The sequence below is a fragment of the Desmodus rotundus genome, chromosome 1, assembly GCF_022682495.2.
Source record: "Desmodus rotundus isolate HL8 chromosome 1, HLdesRot8A.1, whole genome shotgun sequence".
Classification (NCBI taxonomy): Eukaryota; Metazoa; Chordata; class Mammalia; order Chiroptera; family Phyllostomidae; genus Desmodus; species Desmodus rotundus.
This window is the reverse complement of record NC_071387.1, coordinates 64,075,779-64,097,498: the sequence shown is the minus strand read 5'-3', so window position 1 is coordinate 64,097,498 and position 21,720 is coordinate 64,075,779. Positions and strand designations below refer to the sequence as shown.

Here is a 21,720-nt window from a genome sequence, read left to right as displayed (position 1 = left end):
ATCAGAAATAATCACTATCCTGAAAACCTTTGATGTTTATAATTCCCTTACATTTCCTTACACTTTTAATATATTTATGTATTTCCAAAAAACATGTAACAATTTTAAGACAGCCTTTCTTCCTATTTTAACACCTTTAAGTTTTACATTCAAATATCCTACTGCTCGCTTGATAGCTTCACTTCAGTGACAAATTACCACTTGGTTACAATGATAAGCTGTCATTTATTTTAGCCCCTAGGTATTTACAGTTTCCTTTTCTCTTTTTTTGCAAGTTCTGGTGTTCCTTTATAAGGTTTTTGTTATATTTTATCCTATATTCTTGTTATGCTTTCATATGAGCTTCCTACCCCAAAATATTTAGCATTTTATATTTTCATAAATGCACTCCATAATCTACTTTCTAGTCACTTTAATTACAATCCTGGAAGATGTCTTAAATATTTCACATTTTTAAAACCTTCCCATGTATGACTAGCCATCAAACGCGGTTATGCCACTGTAAAATAATCTTGGTTTTCCCCTAGCTCTTTCTACTCCTATTAGTATTGTCTAGCTACTTAATCATCTTTTGCCTTAATATTTAACCAAACTCTTATCTAGTTGCTTACATTTAATATCTCTATTCTCTCAAACTTGAGTCTCAGTCCTCACTTTACATCAGAACCACCTTTTAAAAACTAGGTTTTAAAAACTATCCAAGTGCAGGGACCACCCCCAGATACTGATTTAATTGGTCTAGGGTAGGGTCTTGGGCATAGATATTTTTAGAAGCTACCCAAGTGAGACAGCATGGTTGAGAACCACAACTATACCAGAGTACTCACTGTTTTCAACAAACCACATTTAAAATTGATGCCTTTTAAAACTTTCCATTTTCTAATAGCTTTGCTCCACACAAGCAACTTTCAAAATCAACCAAATTTTAAGTCTAAGGCCAAATGCCATCTTCTTCAAAAGCCTTACTAAATAATGACAACAATAAATGACTGTCCATTCCATCTACTAATGTCCATAGTAGATCTTACACAAACGCACACACACCAACCATGCCACATATATCTCAGTTGCTTTGTATTGTGACTCTCATGTCCTATTCCCCTATCAGTATCTTATGTAGGACAAAGACCATGTTTCATTTGTTGTGGGATATCCTATTATTGGAGTGCTTTACATGTTATATGCATTAAACTACATTGAATTGTAACAAACATAACACATATATCTGTCCATGTGCAAACCAAACTCTAAAATGTATGCCTATTTAAATCTAATAATCCCAGTGAGAAAAATGTTATAGATTTGTCACTTCTAGGTATGTTGCTTTCTAATGAGACATACTTACCTGGATGTATATTGATGCAAAGAATGAAACCACTACTAGGAATATATTATATAAGAATATAGGAAAATACAATGGTGCAATATATTATAACACTGTCCATTATAAATAGAAAATAAACACTGTGCAATATATTATAACACTGTTCATTATAAGCAGGAAATAAATTTCTGACTCATCTTATTTAGGTCATACTTTCTTAATATTTTCTGTGGTAAGGTCACAAGTGCATCTGGAAAGAGAGTGTTAGTATGATTTTACAGTACAGAGACTTCTAAGTGATAATAACTGTTTCTTACAAAGTCTAATGTAAGACACAGACATTCTGTTAACAAATAGCACTCGGTTCATCTAGAAGATAGGACGTAGGAATAAGACAGTCACGTCCAATTCCACATGGATTCTCAGCTCAGATCCTGGTTTTTGCACAGTTTACCTTGTGAACATGATCCGAGTGACATTTCACAAATTCCTGGATAAATGTTGCTACACTCTGCTAGGAGAGAGACAGGCTATGTCATGCACAGATCAATAATGGCACTGTGTTTCATCAGCCTCAAAATCAAAAGTGCTTCATCTGGCAAAAGCCATGGCCCTAGAGAATCTGACATATATAAACTGAATACCCTCTAAGAAATGCATATATACTACACAAGCTTTGGGGTTAAAATAAAAGAAAATTCTGCAGAGAGTTCTCCAGGCCATATTTTGTAAAGCATCCCTTCTCTTACTTTTGAAAATACTGCCTCCTTTTGTGACACCAAACTTTGGGGAATACATATAAAGGGAGGAACAGCTTTGGGGTGATAAAAGGAGTACTCTCTTCTTTTAGAAAACTTATAGGGCCACTGTGCAAATCAGAGTTCAGAAAATTAAATGCCTGTAGGAACCAGAAAGGTGGCATAAATTAGTGATGGGGGCTTAGTAGGGTTTGTGACAATCAGGAGATGGTGCACCGCGCTCCCCTCAAAAGCACCACACCACTATCTTACCAACTTTCATATCCAGTGCCTGCTTTCCAACACTTTCATGACACTGCTGATCGGTCAGCTGGTGTGTCAACTTTTTAGTCAGCTCCTTCAGTGTCATCAATGCCTTTACTACTTTAATGTGAATGAATATTCACTCTTGCCCTGTATGTATGGATTGCTCTTCCATATGCAGTGTGGATGGAATCTGCTCTTCCATTTCTAACTCTCAAATTGATTCTCTAGTTCCTTCTCACAAAAGCCTATGGGATACTTTCACTTACATGTCAAATTGCTACCTCAAACTTAATAAATTACAACAATTCTTTCTTTATTTTACGTGAATCTTAAAAAAAGATAAAGGCTGTGGGAAATGTTGCATGCAGGAAGTGATACATGAACCAGGCTTGGAGTGATATGCTGGATTTAGAAAACTGTAAAGAGGAAGGTTCTTGACATAGAAAATAATTTTTTAATCTTGATGAAAAATATGCATTATCATATAAGTGACTTGGTAAAAACTACTCAGTAAGTCAAGCTCCATCCTTTTATTGAGAATTTACTATGCCCTTGATTATAAAAGATTCTGTAATTATACTTATCAAAGAAGTGTAGCATGTGCTTTTTTGCCCTTAAAGAGCTAATTAACTACTAGATGCAACAAAACTAACAAATGTTAAACTTTAAAACTATTAAATACAAAATCGAATAAAAAATTAGCTTACAAAAGTAGAAAGATTATGGAATTAGGATCAACAGACAGATGTAGCTCTGGCTGGTGTGGCTCAGTGGATTGAGTGCCGACCTGCGAACCAAAGGGTTACCAGTTCAATTCCCAGTCAGGGCACATGCCTGTATTGCGGGCCAGTCCCCAGTGAGGGGGTGGTGTGAGAGGCAACCACACATTGATGTTCCTCTCCCTCTTTCTCTCTCCCTTTCCCTCTCTCTAAAAATAAATAAATAAAATCTTTTTAAAAAAGAGAGATAGATGTAGATTATAACTCCAGAGCTACCAAATTAGCCTGACCTTGGGCAATTTATTTCAATTACTTAATACTTAATTGCATCATATATACATGAGGATCATATCCTCCCTATAAGGTAAAAAGCAGGCCTAACAGTCATTGAACAAATGCTAGCTGATATTGTTTTGTGAAAGGCAGTAGAATGTGGGGCTTCAGAGCATAAGTTCTGGAATCACACTGCCTGGATTAATCCCCAGTGCTGACACTTATGAGTTCTATGACTTTGGACGTGTTATTCTCTCTGCCTCAGTTTCTCTACATGTGTAAAAGGATCAGACTCATTGAATCATTGTTTCACATCTCACTGAATTATTGTTTCGGTTAATGAATTACTGAATCATATCTCATTGAATCATTGTTTCAGTTAATGAATTAATACACGTTAAGCATTTAGAGGAGTACCTAACACATAAATCCACAAAAAAGCATTAGCTAAGATTTGAAAGAATGAATGCATCAGCATGGACAGGATTAATGACAATTTTTTAGAAAAGGATATTTTCTCATGGCACTGAGATTCTATGTGGGGGAACAGAGGACTATAACAATAGGTTAGTTGGGCAGATCATGTAAAATCTTCAAAAATTTGCTAAGTAGTTTGGCCTTGAAATGGTCATACATGGTAATGAATTATATGTTCTCTAAGTACATAATGAAATCCACATTCTAGCAAAATTACTCTGGCAATAGGGCACGGGAAGCAATAAAGAAGAGACTAGAGAAGCCAGCTAGAAGAGTATTACAGTACGCAAAGAAAAGGAGATAAATGCCGGTTGGTAATAGGAATAAAAATTAAAGAGGAAAACAAAACCAATAGGATTTGGCTGCAGATTTGATTTAAGGGTAAAAATATGTATAAAGAAGAGTCAAGGATGGTTCTGAAGAAACATTTTGGAAGAGGATATGGTTCAGGGAAATTTATTTTCTTTTGTTTTGTTTGGAACATGATGAGTTCGTGGTGATAGAGAACTGAAGAAATAAAACCTTCTATAGTAACCTATTAACAACTCTTCAGTCTATCATGGGGAACTTCTGTTTTAAGAAAAAAACCTTTATATATTAGGATTGTTGAAAAAGACTTAAAAGAAGATAAATAAGGTGTTGCCACTATGAATTCTCCTTTGTATATTTTTATTGCATAATTCCACGTTTGGTTCATATGTTAAGTTTTAAGCACATTAATTTTAATCATTACTACCAAGTAAAGCTAAAAATTTTTATTAAGTATTTTTATAATATAAAAACCCAGAACCAAGCCAAGCATTTTTTTTAAAATTTTTATTGTTATTCAATTACAGTTGTATGCCTTTTCTCCCCATCCCTCCACCCCCACCCCAGCTGGACCCACCTCCCTCCCCCACCTCCACCCTCCCCCTTGATTTTGTCCATGTGTCCTTTATAGTAGTTCCTGTAATCCCCTCTCCTCACTGTCCCCTCCCCACTCCCCCCTGACTATTGTTAGACTGAAGAACCAAGCATTTAGATCTGAAGATATTTATAGAGCATTTCTCTATTTTCAAATAATCTATGATAGTAAACATTCACTGCCTCAAATCTTACAAAAAAGGGGAAGAGTAAAATAATAAATATATATATATATATTTAAAAGTAAATAACAAAGAACATAATAGTTACAGTTTTTAATTTATTTTATCTACACAATATTTTGATTCTAGAACACTAAAATAAGTTTCCTTCCCTCCAATAATTCTGTATCCTTTTTTAAAAAAAATATTTTACCTATTTATTTTTAGAGAGAGGGAGAGGGAGAAAGAGAGGGAGAGAAACATCGTAGCGAGAGAGATTTTGTAGAAATCTAGAGATATGTAGCGTATCTACCTCTTAAAATCCATTTTGTTATTTAAAAACAAAAATTAATGAAATAACTCATATGAATAAACAATATGGATTATTCTGCTTAGACTAAACACATTATTTTAAGAGAGAGCTTTTTAAAAAATAAATTTTACACTGCAAAATCTCATAAACATTACATTTGATATCAGTTGATATATGTATTATTTACTATCTAACATAAAACATTCAAAAGGTTTTCTAAAAGGTGCATTAATGGGCAAAGCTTCATTTCCTTTTTTATTATGGATTCTGGTAGTTTGCTTCTGTGAGTCGACGCTATTTATGTCTGTATGATGACACATAGCCACGTATTTGACTATAAAGAAGCTTCCACGATCATAACACACTTAACTAGTATTACTGGAACAAAAATGGCTGACATTTACATCTTGTTATTCTTAAGATTTGGGACTCATTTTCCACATTTCAGATGAATTAAGAGTTAAGTCTCTTAAGTCAAAGAACTGAGCATTCCAAACTGGAAAAGCTGGTCAATATTATTAAGTTAACATATTTGTATTCCCTGTTCATTTTTGCAATAGAAAACTAAACATATTGGGGAAAGAAAATATATTGTTTTAATTAGAGACTAATTTTAAGAAATTAACCTTAAATATATTTGACTTTGTCAAGGTTAATAATAATTGAAGTTAAGTGCTTCATGTAATAGTAGGTTCTTTACATATCTAAAAATGTTACATCACTCTTACATTTTACCATAACATGTATTACCTACTAAATTATGTTGGCAGTAGACCTTATTAATTTGAATAATAATTTTTATTGTATTATCCTGATACCAATGAATGTATTATCACCAAAATTCATTCTGCTGCTGCTGCTACTACTACTAGCCTTTTATTTTCCCATTTAAAACCAACATTTTTTTAAAAAGGGTTACTGAGATATAAATTCACATAACACATTATTCCCCCACTTAAAGTGTACAAATCAATGTTTTCAGTATATTCACAGACACATTCAACTATGACCTAAGTCAATTTTGGAACATTTTCTGTCACTTTACAAAGAAACCTGTATACTTTAGTAATCACTCCTATATTCTTCTGTCCCTCCCAGTCTGAAGCATTTACTAATCTACTTTCTGTCTCTATAGATTTGCTTATTCTGTATATTTCATATAAATAGAATCATACAATATGTGACTTGCTTTTTTCACTAAGTTTAATGTTTTTAAGGTTCATCCATATTGTAAGATGTAGCCATACTTCATTATTCTTTTGTGGTTTAATAATATTCTCTTATATGTACATATCATAATTTATTTATCCATTCCTTGACTAATGGGCATGTAGGTTGTTTATACCTTTTGGCTATTATTAATAATGCAGCTATGAACACATACTACTGCCTTAACACTTACTATCTCCTTGTACAGAGTTTTATGGTAAGACAGAGGTAGGAGCCTAGGTTTCCTCATTTCTTTCCTGAGCATGCGCACAGCTCTATGAATGCATGTGTACTCCAGATTCCCAGGAATGTGTCAGAGCCTTTCTAAACTTTTATGAACGTCTCATTCCCCAGTTCTTCCTTTTAAGCTATTTAGTTAATATATCTATTGACCTAAACTAGAATCCATTACCTCAGGCAGACTGAAGTTAAAACATTTTCCTGTAATTGTTTTTGATAATACCATCTCCTCACCACCACTTCCTCCTCTCCCCCAGGAAGAAGGCAGTTCCCACTGAAAGAGATCAGAATCCTCTTTTTAAATGGGGTCTTCCAGGGAACCACCAGACAGGTCAAATGATGACAATTATTTGGGAATAAGGCTTAAAGGTGTTGTTCCGGCTCCATTCTGCTTTTTCTGGAAGCTTCCAAGCTATATGTGTATATAGACCATCATATTTCCTAGGCTACTGCTGAGCTGGCAGAATGGGGGATGGAACTAAAACAAATTAAAATGTGGCAAATTCCTGTTCTAATTTAGATTCAGCTGTTTTGTTTTGTTTTGTTTTTAATAAACACTCCCTAGATTGTTGCAAGGGTTTGGTTAAGTTCCAGAGTTTCAGGGCGGAATGTAAGTGTTCCTCAACATGCACAAAGTCTCAATAAAATGCTTTATAGTTTTCATGTAAAATACTTTTATTTGATTTTCAATCATTTTAATAAGAAATGCAACCTTCAATCATTTTATTTATTTAATCTTTATTATACATTTTTCAATTACTATTTAGTCCCCTTATTTTATTCAATAAGGGATTATAAACTTGTAACTTTGAGTTATCAGTTAATTCCCTTAAGAATATCACATTAACCCTTAGAAAATTAGATTATCTACCCCTTGTTATGAAAATGACTATTTCTACCTGTTTTATTATTCTTATGGGGGAGTAAAGTTTCAAAGTCCTTACATTAATAGTGATACATTCTACAACATGGAAAATTTTGAAAACATTATGCTAAGTGAAAGAAGCCAGACACAAAGCCCACAAATTGTATGATTCCATCTATATGAAATGTCTAGAATAGACAAAACCACATAGACAAATGGTTTCTTAGGGCTTGGAGAGATGGGGGAATGGAAGGATGATAGCTAAAAGGTACAGGGTTTATTTTTGAGGTTATAAAATGTTCTAAAGTTGATTTTGGTAGTAGTTGTATAACTTTTTCAATATTATAATAACGATTGGATTAAATGAGAGAATTGTATGTCATGTGAATTATTTCTTACCAATTACAAAAATAAGAAGAGTAGATGATTTCAATACTTCACTATCAATAATTGGATATGGATGAGTTCAACATCATTATTAGCCAACTGGACCACATTCAAGGTCTATCCAGAAAAAAGTCCAGCAATTCTTAATACAACGAGAACTGTTTATGTGACATAAATGTAACCTGGCAGCCAGGAAGAGGGGACTGGAATGCTCATGCATAAACAATGACAACTTCACTGTTCTGGTCCGTGGGAGTGGTAGATGTCATTGAGTGAGCATGTGTACTGTGTGGCCATCACATTCAAAATGACTGAGAAGATCCAAGATGGTGGATGAGTAAGTGGAAGCTACACTAACTTCCTCCCTGGACCAATTTGGAATTACAACTAAATTGTGGAGAAATCATCCAAAATAAAGAATTGAACATAGAGGGAGAGACACTTTATAACCAAGGACAGAAGAAACAGCTTCACCACAACATGACTGGTAGGGAGTGCAGAGGAGATGCGAGAGGGCTGGCTGGACTCCCAGGAGTGGCAGGTGAAGTGCTGGAGGAACATCTCAGCAGCCAGGGCCTACTGAGATAGGCCCTGAGAAGTGTAGGGTCTAAACCCCAAGCTGGGCTCCCCAGCCTACAGCACCAGGGCCTGAAAAGTACCTAGATAATATCCTGCTGCAAAAAGTGGCAGGGTTTCTCTCTGCCAGGGACAGACAGCTGGAGCCTCAGAGATCCTTTAAAATGGCCAATACACAAAATTTCATTTGCAGCCCCTTGCCCTGGGCTCTGGCAAAGGGATGGCAGAGAGGACTAGAGACTTTTGAGGTAAAACTGGGGCTGGTGGCTTTGGGGAGAGAACTGAGAGAGCAGCTGCCAGGATCCTGGTGCTGAGTCATTCCCCATACTGCAGGAGCCATCTTGCTCAGGCAGACCACCCCCCTCCAAGTGGAATCAGCCTTGGGGGTAGCAATAGTCCTGCCCACAAAAATTACTATGCTCCACTCTGTGGTGTTTAAGCCTGGCTGCTGATTACAGAGTGACTATATTAACAGCTGAAGGAGTCAGCCACAGATGTTGGATCCCTCGTAGTCTTGAACATGCTGCCTAAGGCCAGATTGGGGTACCATCTGACATCACCAGAGGTGGATTCAGAAATCAAAAACGGTGGTAAATACTAGATGCTACCAAGATGAAATCCATCATGGTCTTCTTAATGATTTGTGATATTTTCTCTCCTGCAGCTTTTTAACATTCATTTCTTATCCTTCAAATTTATGGATATTAAACTATTAGATTTCATATTATGGTTTATTTTAAATCTCATATTGTGCTCCTCCCTTCTTTTACCTCATTTCACTTCTTTCCTCTTCTTATTTTCACTCTAAATTTGCTTTCTCTCGTTACAACTTGCTTCCATTCCATACTCTTACTATATCTCCCCCCTCCAGCCTCTCAAAATCATTTTTCTTGTCATTGGTCATCTCACATTCTTTTTACCACTCTTAAAATACCTGTGTTCTCTTTCCACCTTTATCAATCTTTGCTCATTTATTGCAAATAGGGTGGTTGTTTTGCATTTCTTCAATTTTATCTCTAGATCTTCACTATTTTGGTATTTCAAATCTCAGATTTTACCATTCCCCTCTTCTACTCCATTCTACCTTCCTTTTGCTCTTTCTTTTTTTTGTCTGTCTCAAATTTTAATTTTTCCCTGTCTTAGCCTGGCTTTTGTTCCTCACTCTTAGTATTCCTTCTCCCTCTATCATCTCAAAAATCACTTCCCTTCCCTTTCAACATCTCTTAAGCTTTTCTTTCTTTCTTCCCCTCTTATTCCCAACTCACCTATATTAGTCTTAGCTCATTTGTTGTTGATAGTGTTGTGGTGGGTCTTTTGCCCCAATCTGGTTCCTATTTTTAAAAATTTATTTACTTTTTTTTCTTTTCCTTTCTTTCTCACTTGATTTTCTTTTAATATGACTGTTTAACATAATACCATAGGGTTCCCTTCTTTTGCTCCATTCCATCTTCTTCACTCCTTTTTTAATTTACAATGTAAATTTTACTTTCTTTCACTCTTCACCTTGCTCTGATTCCCTACTCTTACTTTTCCTCCTCCATCTACCCTCTCAAAATCGTATTTCTTTCAGTTAGCCATCACATATTTGTTTCTCCTTTCTATAATAGTTTTAATCTCTTTACACATTATAAATACTGGCTCATTTTCTATTGATAGTGTAATTGTGGGTGGGGGTTATTTTTGTGGTTGTGGGTTTGTTTCCTGAGCTGTTTGGTTTTGTTCTGGCAGTACCTGCACAACAGCACACAAGACGTGGGGGCAGAGTAACTCTCAGTCAGTCAGCCGGAGGGAAGGACCCACCAAAGAATGACCAAAGAACAACAATCAAAACCCAATTACAACCACAGAGCCAACATAAACAGCATAAAGGGCATCCCAAGAGCATCAAGTTCAGTAGATTAAGGAGACTGCACCACTGAGTCCCACAGATCTCCTACCACAGAAGTTCATGCCACAAAGAAAGGGAGTCAAAGCAGATCAATCTAAGAAGCAGAAACAAACCAGAGAGTCTCCCCTAAAATGGGGAGACAAAGAAACAACCCCCAATTGAAAGGAAAGGAGGAATGCCCAAAAGGAGTGCTAAATGAAATGGAGGCAAGAAAGCTATCACACGCTGAGTTCAAAATAATGGTTATATGGAAACTCAATGAGCTCAGTGAAAACTACAAAAAACTACAGGGAAGCTACAAGGAACTTACTGTGAACTACATCAGTATGAAAAAGGCTACAGAAACTATCAATAAGAGCAAGGAGGAAATGAAGAATACAATTTCTGAATTAAAGAACAGCAGAAAGAATTAAAAGCAGGCTAGATAAAGCAAAGGATTGAATCAACAGGCTGGAGGACAAGGTAGAAAAAAATTCCCAGACAGGGCAACAAAATGAAAAAAGCCTCAAAAAGAATGACGAGGGGTTAAGAGAGCTATAACACAATATAAAATGTAATAGTATCTGTGCCATAGGAATACCAGAAGGAGAAGACAAGCAAGGCAAAGAAAACCTGTTTGAAAAAGTAATGACAGAAAACTTCCCTAACTTGATGAGAGAAAAAAATCATACAAGACCAGGAAATATAGAGGGTCCCAGTCAAGATGAATCAAAGAGGCCCACTCCAAGACATGTCATAATAAAAATGCCAAAATTTAAAGACAAGCAGAATATTACAGTTAGTAGAAGAAAGGAATAATCAAGATCAGAGCAGAATTAAGTGACACAGGGACTAAAAGGACGATTAAAAGGATCAATAAATCCAGGAGCTGTTTCTTTGAAAAGCTAAAGAAAATTGACAAGCCCTTAAGCAGCCTCATCAAGAAAAAAAGGGAGGACCCAAATAAATAAAATCAGAAATGAAAGAGGAAATTACAACTGATACCACAGAATTACAAAGGACTGTAAGAAATTACTACGAACAACTATATGTCAAGAAATTTGATAACCCAGGCAAAATGAAGATATATCTAGAAACATATAATCTCCCCAAACTGAAACAAGCAGCAGCAGAAAGCCTGAAAAGACCAATAGCAATTAGTTAAATGGAAGCAGTAATCAAACAACTCCTGGCACACAAAAGCTGTGAACCAGACGGCGTCACGGGTGAATTTTACCAAACATTCCAAGAACTACCACTGATCCTTCACAAACTATTCCAAAAAATTCAAGACACGGAAGTTTCCCAAATTCTTTTTGTGAGGCCAGTATTATCCTAATTCCGAAACCAGGTAAAGATACAGCAAAGAGAGAAAACTACAGGCCAATATTGCTGATGAATGTAGATGTTAAAATCCTCAACAAAATATTGGCAAACCAGATCCAGCAATATATTAAAAAGATCATACACCATGATAAAGTGAGATTCATCCCAGGGATGCAAGGATGGTACAATATTTGAAAATCAATAAATATAATACACCACATAAACAAAAAAAAGATAAAAATCACATGTTACCAATAGATGCTGAAAAAGCATTTGATAAAGTACAGCACCCATTTCTGATACAAATGCTCAACCAAGTGGGAATATACAGAGTACACCTCAACATCATAAAGGCCATCTATGAGACACCTACAGCCAGCATCATACTCAATGGGCAAACTCTAAAAGCTTTCTCACTAAGATCAGGAACAGGACAAGAATATCCACTTTCACCACTTTTATTCAACATAGTATTAGAAGTCCTAGCCACCATAATCAGACAAAAAATGGATATAAAAGGCATCCAAATTGAAAAGGAGGAAGTAAAACTGTCACTCTTTGCAGATAATATGATAGTCTAAATAGAAAAACCCTATAGGTTTCCCCACAAAAAACCTTTTCAACCTAAAAAGTGAATTCAGCAAAGTAACAGGATACCAAGTCAATATTCAGAAATTGAAGGCATTTTTGTACATTAACAATGAAATATGAGAAACAGAAACTATGAAAAAAATCCCATTTACTAAATAAAGAACCTAGGAATAAACTTAACCAAAGAGGCAAAAGACCTGTACTCAAAAAACTACAGAACACTGAAGAAAGCAACTGAGGAAGATACAAAGAAATGGAAGTATATACCCTGTGCATGGATAGGAAGAATCAACATCATTACAATGTCCATTCTATCCAAAGCAATCTATAGATTTAATGCAATCCCTATTAAAATACCAATGACATATTTCACCTACTTAGAACAAATATTTCAAAAATTTATATGGAGCCAAAAATGACCCCAAACAGCCACAGCAATCTTGAGAAAGAAGAACAAAGTAGGAGGGATCTCAATACCTGATATCAAACTATACTACAAGGCCACTGTAATCAAAGCAGTCTGATACTGGCACAAGAACAGACACATAGATTAATGGAACAGAAGAGAGAGCCCAGAAATAAACCTATGTCTCTATGAATAATTAATATTCCACAAAAGGGGCAGAATCATAAAATGGAGGAAAAATAGCCTCTTCAATAAATGGTGCTGAGAAAACTGGAATAGTACATGCAAAAAATGAAATTTGACCACCAACTTACACCATACACCAGAATAAACTCAAAATGGATAAAAGACTTAAACACAAGCCGTGACACCATAAAAGTCCTAGAGGAATACAGAGGCAGCAAAATTTCAGATATACCATGCAGCAATATTTTTGCTGATGCATCGTCTAAGATAAGGGAAATAAAGGAAAGAATAAACAAATGGGACTACATCAAGTTAAAAAGCTTCTGTACAGCTAAAGAAAACATCATCGAAATGAAAAGGGGAGCCCTGGCTGGTGTGGGTCAGTGGATTGAGCGACAGCCTGCAAACCAAAGGGTCACTGGTTTGATTCCCAGGCAGGGCACATGACTGGGTTGCAGGCCAGGTTCCCATTAGGGGGCATGAGAGAGGCAACCACACATCAATGTTTCTCTCCCTCTCTTTCTTTCCATCTTCCCCTCTGTCTAAAAATAAAATAAATAAAATCTTTTTTAAAAAATGAGAAGGGAACCAACCGTCTGGAAAAACATGTTTGCCAATGATATCTCAACAAGGGTTTGATCTCCAAAATATATAAAGAACTTATATTACTCAATGCCAGGAAGACAATCCAATTACAAAATGGGCAAAGGACCTGAACAGGCACTTCTCCAAAGAGAATATACAGAGGGCCCACAGACATATGAAAGGATGCTTAGTATCACTAGCCATCAGAGAGATATGAATTAAAACTGCAATGAAATACCACTTCACACCACTCAGAATGGCCATCATTAATAAATCAACAAACACCAAGTGCTGGCAAGGTTGTGGAGAAAAGGGAACCCTAGTGCACTATTGGTTGGAATGCAAACTGGTGCAGCTGCTGTGGAAAAGTGTGGAATTACCTCAAAACACTAAAATTGGAACTGCCTTTTGATCCAGTGATTCTACTGCTGGGATTATACCCCAAGAATCCCGAAAAACCAATTCAAAAGAACCTATGTACCCCTATGTTTATAGCAGCATTATTTATAATAGCCAAGTGTTGGAAACAGCCTAAGTGCCCATCAATAAACGAGTGGATCAAAAAACTAGTACATTTATACAACGGAATACTATGCAGCAGAAAAAAAGAAGGACCTCCTGCCCTTCACAACAGCATGGATGACCTGGAGAGTATTATGCTAAGTGAAATAAGCCAGGAGGCAAAAGACAAATACCCTATGATCTCACTGATAAGTGGAACCTAATCAACAAAACAAACAAATGAGCAAAATAGAACCAGAGGCATGGAAACAAGGAACAGACTGACAAGGCACCAGAGGGGTTGGGGAGAGATAAGAAAGGAAAAAAGGGAAAGGGCCTAGTTAAAGTACATGTATGAATGACTCATGGATATGGACATGGACAACAGGGTGGAAATTGACTGTGGGAGTGGCGGGGTGGGTGAGGCAGGGGAGAGTAACGTGGGAAAATTGGGAGTTTTGTAATAGAAAAACAAAAAATAAAGAAAAAGAAAAAATAAATTAAGAAAAAAACAAAATGATTGAATGAGTAGAGCAATCAATCTGCACCAAATTTGCCTTAAGCTTGAACACTCCTCCACAGAAACTATTCGGTAGATCCAGAAGGGTGCAGCTGTGGGCAACTGGTGACTGGCAGCCTCATACGCAATGCGCCCACCCATGCATCATGTCTCGTGTGGTTTTTTGGCAAAACATCAAATCACCCAGGTGACTCAGTCCCCCTACAGCCCAGATTTGGCACCCTGTGACTTCTGGCTTTTCCCAAAACTTAAATCACCTTTGGAAGGAAAGAGATTTCAGACCATCCATAAGATTCAGGATAATATAATAGGACAGCTGATGGCAACTGGGAGAACTGTGTGGGGTTCCAAGGTGCCTGGTTTGATGGGAACTGAGGTGTCATTGTCCTATGTACAATGTTTCTTGTATCTTATCTCTTCTTCAGTAAATGTCTCTATTTTTCATATTATATGGCTGGATACCTTCTGGACAGACCTTCTATATATGGAACAGGGATCAGGTTTGGTTATAAGGCTACTTTGGAATAAAGCCAAAACACTTATTAGTATAACAAGTATAACATTAAGTTCATTATAATTAAAACTATTCAGAGTATGACTTGAATCACTAGAATACTGGAAGTAAAGAATTTAAGTAATGGGTTGGCCAAAAAGTTTGCTTCTTTTTTTCCCCCATAAGATGGCTCTAGTAGCACTCAGCGGTCTTTATCTTCATTCTAAACAATTTTGTTAGATTATATTGGGATGGCTGTCATATTAGCATGCATTAAAATAAAACATCAAAATTGGTGAATTTTTGTTTAGACATTTTAATATTGAAGATGGAAGAAAATACACAACATTTTCAGCATGTTATGCTTTATTATTTCAAAGAAGGTAAAAACACAACTGAAACACACACACACAAATTTGTGCAGTGTGTGGAGAAGGTGCTATGACTGACTGTATTGAAAATGGTTGTGAAGTTTCAAGCTGGAGATATCTCAGTGGACGACGCTCCACGGTCGGGTAGCTCAGTTGAAGCTGACAGCGATCAAATTGAGACATTAATTGAGAACAATCACATTATACCACATGGGAGATAGCCAACGTACTCAAAATATCCAAATCAATAAAGTTATTGGTGAAAATGAAAAATATGTCTTGTATTTCACGGAAAAAAACATACAGACTTTTTGGCCAACCCAATATCATTAAAAAATTTTTGTGATTGTGATTTAAAATTTTTTTTCTAAAAATGTTTGAAAGAATTCTGTATAAAACAACAAATATACAAAATTCATTCTTTATACAAACAAAAACCTTTAGGAATGGAGACTTCTTAAAAAAACTTTTCTTTTTCATTTGCTCTAGGTAAAAATTATGATAACCAGCAGTAAGGTATAATATGTCCAAAAATTGTTACAAAAAACTCAATTTACCTGAGTTAAAGGAGCACAAATAAGTTACAGGAACACATTAATATAGATATTTATATTAAAATCTTCACATTTTAAATTAGTAATTGCAAATAGAAACTGAGGCAATTACCAATCAATAATGTGATTTACGAGTATAATGATAAATTCAAAGTTTTAGACATGGCAAATGGCATACTATATGCATTTATGGAGCCTATATTTAAAATAGGTATAATGCAATAAATATATAAAATTGTTAAGATTAGAAAAACTAAGTAAAACAGATACGCTAATAAAGTGTTTTTGTCTTTTTGATATGGAGTTCTCTCCCTCATAAATTTGTTTGTTAATATGAGCATATTTTTTAAAATCTAGGTATTAAAGTATTAGTTAGCAGTGGAAATTATTGGAAATTATTTTTGTACTCATACACATGTCTAACACAAATATGAACCAAAAAAACACATGTAAAACAAAAACATGTACTTTTATAATATAGTCTATTTTAAAGTTCCCTTTACCTTTATTGTCTGTCTGCTTGTCTGAAATCGTTGATCAGATACTTGCTGCTGATGAAGAAGCTTTTCATTGACTTCTTTATATTCTTTAACAGATAATTCTGCTGCTTTTTTGGCATTCTGAAGTACACTGATTTGTTGTTGCAAGGATATAATTCTTTCTCGTAATAAAACAGTATTGCTACTTGCTTTCTGCACAGTTACATTTTTCCATTTTTCTCTGTTAACTGAGAGAATGTAACTGTTATAGAAAAATAATGTTCATAATATTTTTGAAATCACATTAAATTACAAAGACAATGTTAATTACATATGCATTCTTACCTCTGGTGGGAACTGCTGTATGTGAACTCTTCTGAATATTACCATTCTTTTTCTGAAAAGTTGGCTTCTTGACATTCTTGTAATGAAAATAACCCTAAATTTAAAGATTTCATAAAAATTCGATTGTTACTCATTAACAACATCAAGTGAACCAACATGATAAATAATATTTCTTCACTTAAAATATATTTATTTACAGTTAAAATGTTTAGACAATAAAATTCTATAATTGATACCAAGAACTCATAAATGAACATAATATGTACACTAAAGTTGACCTACAAGGCAAAAGATATAAATACAAAATTAACCCCAAAAGTAGTAATTTAGCCTAGGGATTACTTAGAACCTTAGGGGTAAATACAATAAAAGCAACAAAAATAAAATATTTAATAACCTATTATCTGGGAATCTAAGTCCTTTTCTCAAATACTGTTTTCTATTGCATGGAGACTGATGAATCCCTTCTGACAAATAAAGCTAAAATGATATTGATGATAATAAAGTAAGTTTTCTTGAATCTGCATGATTTCCTAATGATATTCTAATATACTAAGGTTAAGTAAACTAAATCTATGTTGACTTTTGTTCTAAAACATTTCACCAATTTCAAAAAGCTTTCCCAAGGCAAAATTTTAAATAGGAATATGTTTCAAAATATTATAAATCTTAATAAAAAAATATGGTCTTGTTTATGACTTTATTGTCTGGGAAACAGACCAATATCAATCTAGAAAACCCTTAATTTTTTTTCAAAAATCCTAACTCAGGAACAAATAAATAATTATAGTAAAAATAGAAAGAAAAAATAAATTTGACCCAATGGTACTTTGACAATGAGCCCTATATTTTATGTTGAGGGATACATAAATTATATATAAGGCCTGACTCTGAAGTAATAAAACTGATTTGTTAACACAAATACCAGAAACTCCTATCTAAAATAACATTTTCCTTTGAAATAATTACCTTCCTCTAAACTAACTTTCATTTCTTAAAATATTTTTTGAAATGTCTCATTAGAACATATCTTCCAAACCAGCATATAAGATATATTTTTAAAAGTTTCATTGCTTTAGTAAGATTCAATTAATACTTAAGTGGTATTACCGAGTGCTGTAAAAAGATCCAAAACATAATTGCCTAAGTTAAGTATTAGTCACCAGACTTGGTTTCAAATAAACTACACCTAAAATAAAAAAACACTAGACTTCCTTTTCCAGTGTTAACTGACTAGAAATTCAGAAAAATTCTCATACTTTTAAACAAGCACTGTTACAGTGTCTTGGTAACATGGGGAGATTCTGGGGCCAAAAATGAGGTGAAAGCAGGAATCAAGAGACAAGTGACCAACAAAGTGCCCAGTAAAATACAGAACAATTGATAACCTGGTGACCTTGCAATTCTATTTAAATAGCAACACAGAATACCAGATAACAGGAAAGAAAGCCTAGGTCCCATAGCAAGCTGAGAAATTTGAGGTCACAAAGCTAGGACACTGTGTGTATCAACAGTTTCTATATTGCTGAGTAGTATTCTATGGTGTGAATGTATCACAGTTTGTTTAATCATTCAGCTAATAAAGGAAATTTTGGTTGTTGTATTTTGGGCTATCACAAATAAAGCTATTATGATCATTCATTACAGGTTTTTTGGGTAAATATAAATTTTCATTTTTGTGGGATGTGTCCAAGGGTGAGATAGCTGGCTTGTGCAGTAAGCGTATGATTATTACGTTTTTATTATGTTTTCAAAAGAAACTGCCAACTGTTTCCCAGAGTGCTTACCACCTTATAGCCACAGCAGGAATGTGTGAGAGACCCAGTGTTACTACATCCTCGCCAGCATTTGGAGTGTCACTACTTTTTATTTCAGCTGTTCTGATAGATGTGTATCTCATCAGTGTCTTAATCTGCATTTCCCTACTTATTAATGATGTTGAACATCTTTATATATGTGTGTGCTTATTTGTTATCCATTTATCCTTCTTGTTGAAATGTCTGTTCGTATTGTTTGCCCATTTTCTAATTGGATTGTTTTATTTTCTACTGTTGACAGCATTAGAATTAAGATGTTCTGTTCCTCAAAGATTACATTAAGAGCCTTGAATAGGTACAGTATGGAGTATGGCAAGATATCTACAATGTATATAAGCAGCCAAAGGCTCATATATAGCATATATAGAAATTTACAGATTAGTTAATCTAAATAATTTTATCATCACCAAGACTAATAAAAAAACAATACTTTCCACACTTGGTATATTTCACATACCTGAAAAAAATGAGCTTATTACCATCTTTAAAGTTTTTGGCTGAAATATAAATACCTTAATATTTATATTTAGGCGAATATTTTTTATTTCCATGTTATCTATACAAAAATAGTGACAAATAGGAGTTGAAAAATATTAAGAAGTGTGTATTTGCACTGCAAATATCAAAGAAATGTTCGCTTTTTAAGGATTCAAATTAAATCACTGGCGACAAAATTTGATTTATTATAAAGATAAGATAAAATTAAAAACATAGCTTAGAGTTAAGCAAAATGTGTCATACCTTTGTGGGTTTGCCATCTGTATTTGAATATATCTGTACTACTCTTTTTCCTTGCACTTGGCTGTCTTCTGTTTTATCACCTTCTTTCTGGTCTCTCTTATCTTCTATAGGACTTATTTTCTGGGATGTTTCTACAATAACTGTTCCCAAATTTTGAGAGATCTGAGTTTCAGAATCACTGCTTTTGAGGAAAAAAGTGGGGGACACAAAAACCAAGAGGGAGAGTTGTTAAATATATACCTCTTTTAAGTTCAAGATCAAATAATAATATAGCACATACTGCGTACAAAGCTGTAAGTTTAATTCGAGCAGTTACTAGTTTTCAGAAGTAAGAAAGAAAATTAATCCATATTTTACAAAATTATAAAATCTCATCAAGAAATTAGATGATCTAGTATCAAATGCATACTAGCATCACTTCTGTAGTATTTTTACTAAATGTTAACTCCACAAGCACAAGTTTTAACAGTTGTAGGGTTGGAGTACACACTACTTTCTGAACCAGGGCAGAAAGCTTTAACATTTCTAACAAAGTTCTCCCTTACTCTGGGACAAAATTTGAATCTCTGCAGCTTTCGCCCATTTACTACAGCTTCATCGCTTAGGGCCATTCATCATTCAATGAAGTACTTGTTAAGCATCAACCATGTGCCAGGCACTTTGCTAGACATTAGAAATAAAGTAGTAAGTAAATAAAGTAGATAAAAATTCCTGCTGTCATATAGCTTTCATCCTAGTGGGATGAGGGGGCACAGGTAACAAATAGAAAGTAAAATATATGTTAATAGTATATGTTAAAAAGAAAACATAAAGCAAGGAAGATTACAAATGCTGAGGTTGAGCAGAACATGCAAGTGAGCTCAATCACTTTTCCACATGGATGATCTTTTAACTACCAAAACACAGTTATATGATGCCTGATTCATCTCTAAGAAAAACCTCCCTAGCTTTTTCAAATATTTCTAATATGTATGTATGCTTTTGATATGCTTTCTCACCCTGGTCACACTTGAATATGCTCCAGCTAATTTTGATGCAGCATTATGTTCAAAACACAGTTTCATATTCCAAGTGTACTATGAGAAGTGCTTAGTAGAACTCCGGGTAGGTACAGACTAAAATTTTGAAAGTTCTCTGGCATGATTACTGTACTAGAGACTCATAGAGGATTTAACAAAGCTTCATAAAATATTTTTATGTACACCATTGCAAAGTCCGATATTTTTCCCATTGTAGAGTTGAGCAAATGACATTTTATAGCCAAGTGAAGAACCCTGTAGTCTGATGTATAACTGTATCTTCCCAGGTTTTTGAGATCTTTGGGGGTTCTGATTCTATTTTATGAAATAGTTTCCATCTCTTTGAACAGTTACTTACCCGCAAATTAGATAAACATGCTTTCCTGAAATTGTTTTTCTTATGTGAGGTATTAACAACTCCTGATTATCACCCATTACTGAACAGACATTGATAAAGGTAGTTTGCATATTGGGACCCACAAAATGCAGGCTGCCCCAATGGCCCAGCCCATGTCAGAAATTTAAATCTAAGTCAGTCACATTTATGGGAATGCCTCTGAGGGGAGGCAGAGTTTGACACCCCCAATTATATCTTTTGGAATAATTATTTTAAGCTTGTTATTTTCAAGAAACAAAAGACTCAGAAAAAACTTTGAAATTCCCTCTTATGACCTGAAAGAATTTACATAGATAACCTCAATTGTCCTTGAATTTCAAAACCCCTTACTGCACCTTGTATATTCCCTGTTATAAAAAGGCTGGCTTGAAAGAAAATGTAAGATGGTCCCTTAGGGTATGAACCCACCATCTTCCCAGATTGTCGGCCATCTGAATAAAGCACCCATAAAAATTCAATCCCTGTCTCTGCTTATTGGGTTCAGTATGTGACAGGCAACACGAATGCCAGTCTTTTCCGGTTTCACTTGTATAATAGATTTAGTCATTTCCTCCTGTTAATCTGTCTCATGTTAATTTAATTGTTAGTCCAGCCAGAAGAACTTAGAAGGGTAGAAGAAAAACGAATTTTTCCATCCTACACCTCACTAACAAGGAAACCTAACCTACCCCAATCACAGTTTTCCAACTCAGCTTTACCTAGCTCACCTTACCCTAGGAAACAGGATGTGCTGGCCTTATTAGGAAATACTCAACCTCCCAGCCAACCATGCCCTGTTTCTTCATTGCCCTTCTAATGCTCTATGAAACTTTTATCACAATTGCCTCGGGAAGAGTGCTCCACTCCTCATTAGTCTCTGTAAAGCCCTAATCCATGGATGTTGCCCCTTGAATAAAGGGCTTCAAACTCATTACTAAATGGTATTATTTTTGTCATTTGACAGCATGTTTTGTAATACTATGCAACTATAGGAAATTAGTATTGATAAGGTAACAATTATATATTTATAGATGAAGAACAAAGCTCTAGTTTTCTCAATATCTAAGTAAGTTTCTTATATTTCAGATTATG

At 34.8% G+C, this 21,720-nt stretch overlaps 1 protein-coding gene across 2 annotated transcripts in view; it reads right to left on the bottom strand.

Annotated features, from left to right (window-relative positions):
• The window catches only part of CNTLN (centlein), a 268,014-nt gene that overhangs the window by 57,468 nt on the left and 188,826 nt on the right, over nucleotides 1-21,720 (bottom strand). The window contains exons 16-18 of one of the 2 annotated variants that reach the window (XM_053924685.1): nucleotides 19,234-19,414; nucleotides 16,676-16,769; nucleotides 16,355-16,578 (exon numbers count right to left, since the gene is read on the bottom strand). In XM_053924685.1, coding sequence (XP_053780660.1) covers nucleotides 16,355-16,578; nucleotides 16,676-16,769; nucleotides 19,234-19,414 — 499 coding nt within the window. The remainder of the gene's footprint in view (nucleotides 1-16,354; nucleotides 16,579-16,675; nucleotides 16,770-19,233; nucleotides 19,415-21,720) is intronic. The other variant, XM_053924690.1, reaches the window with a different exon arrangement.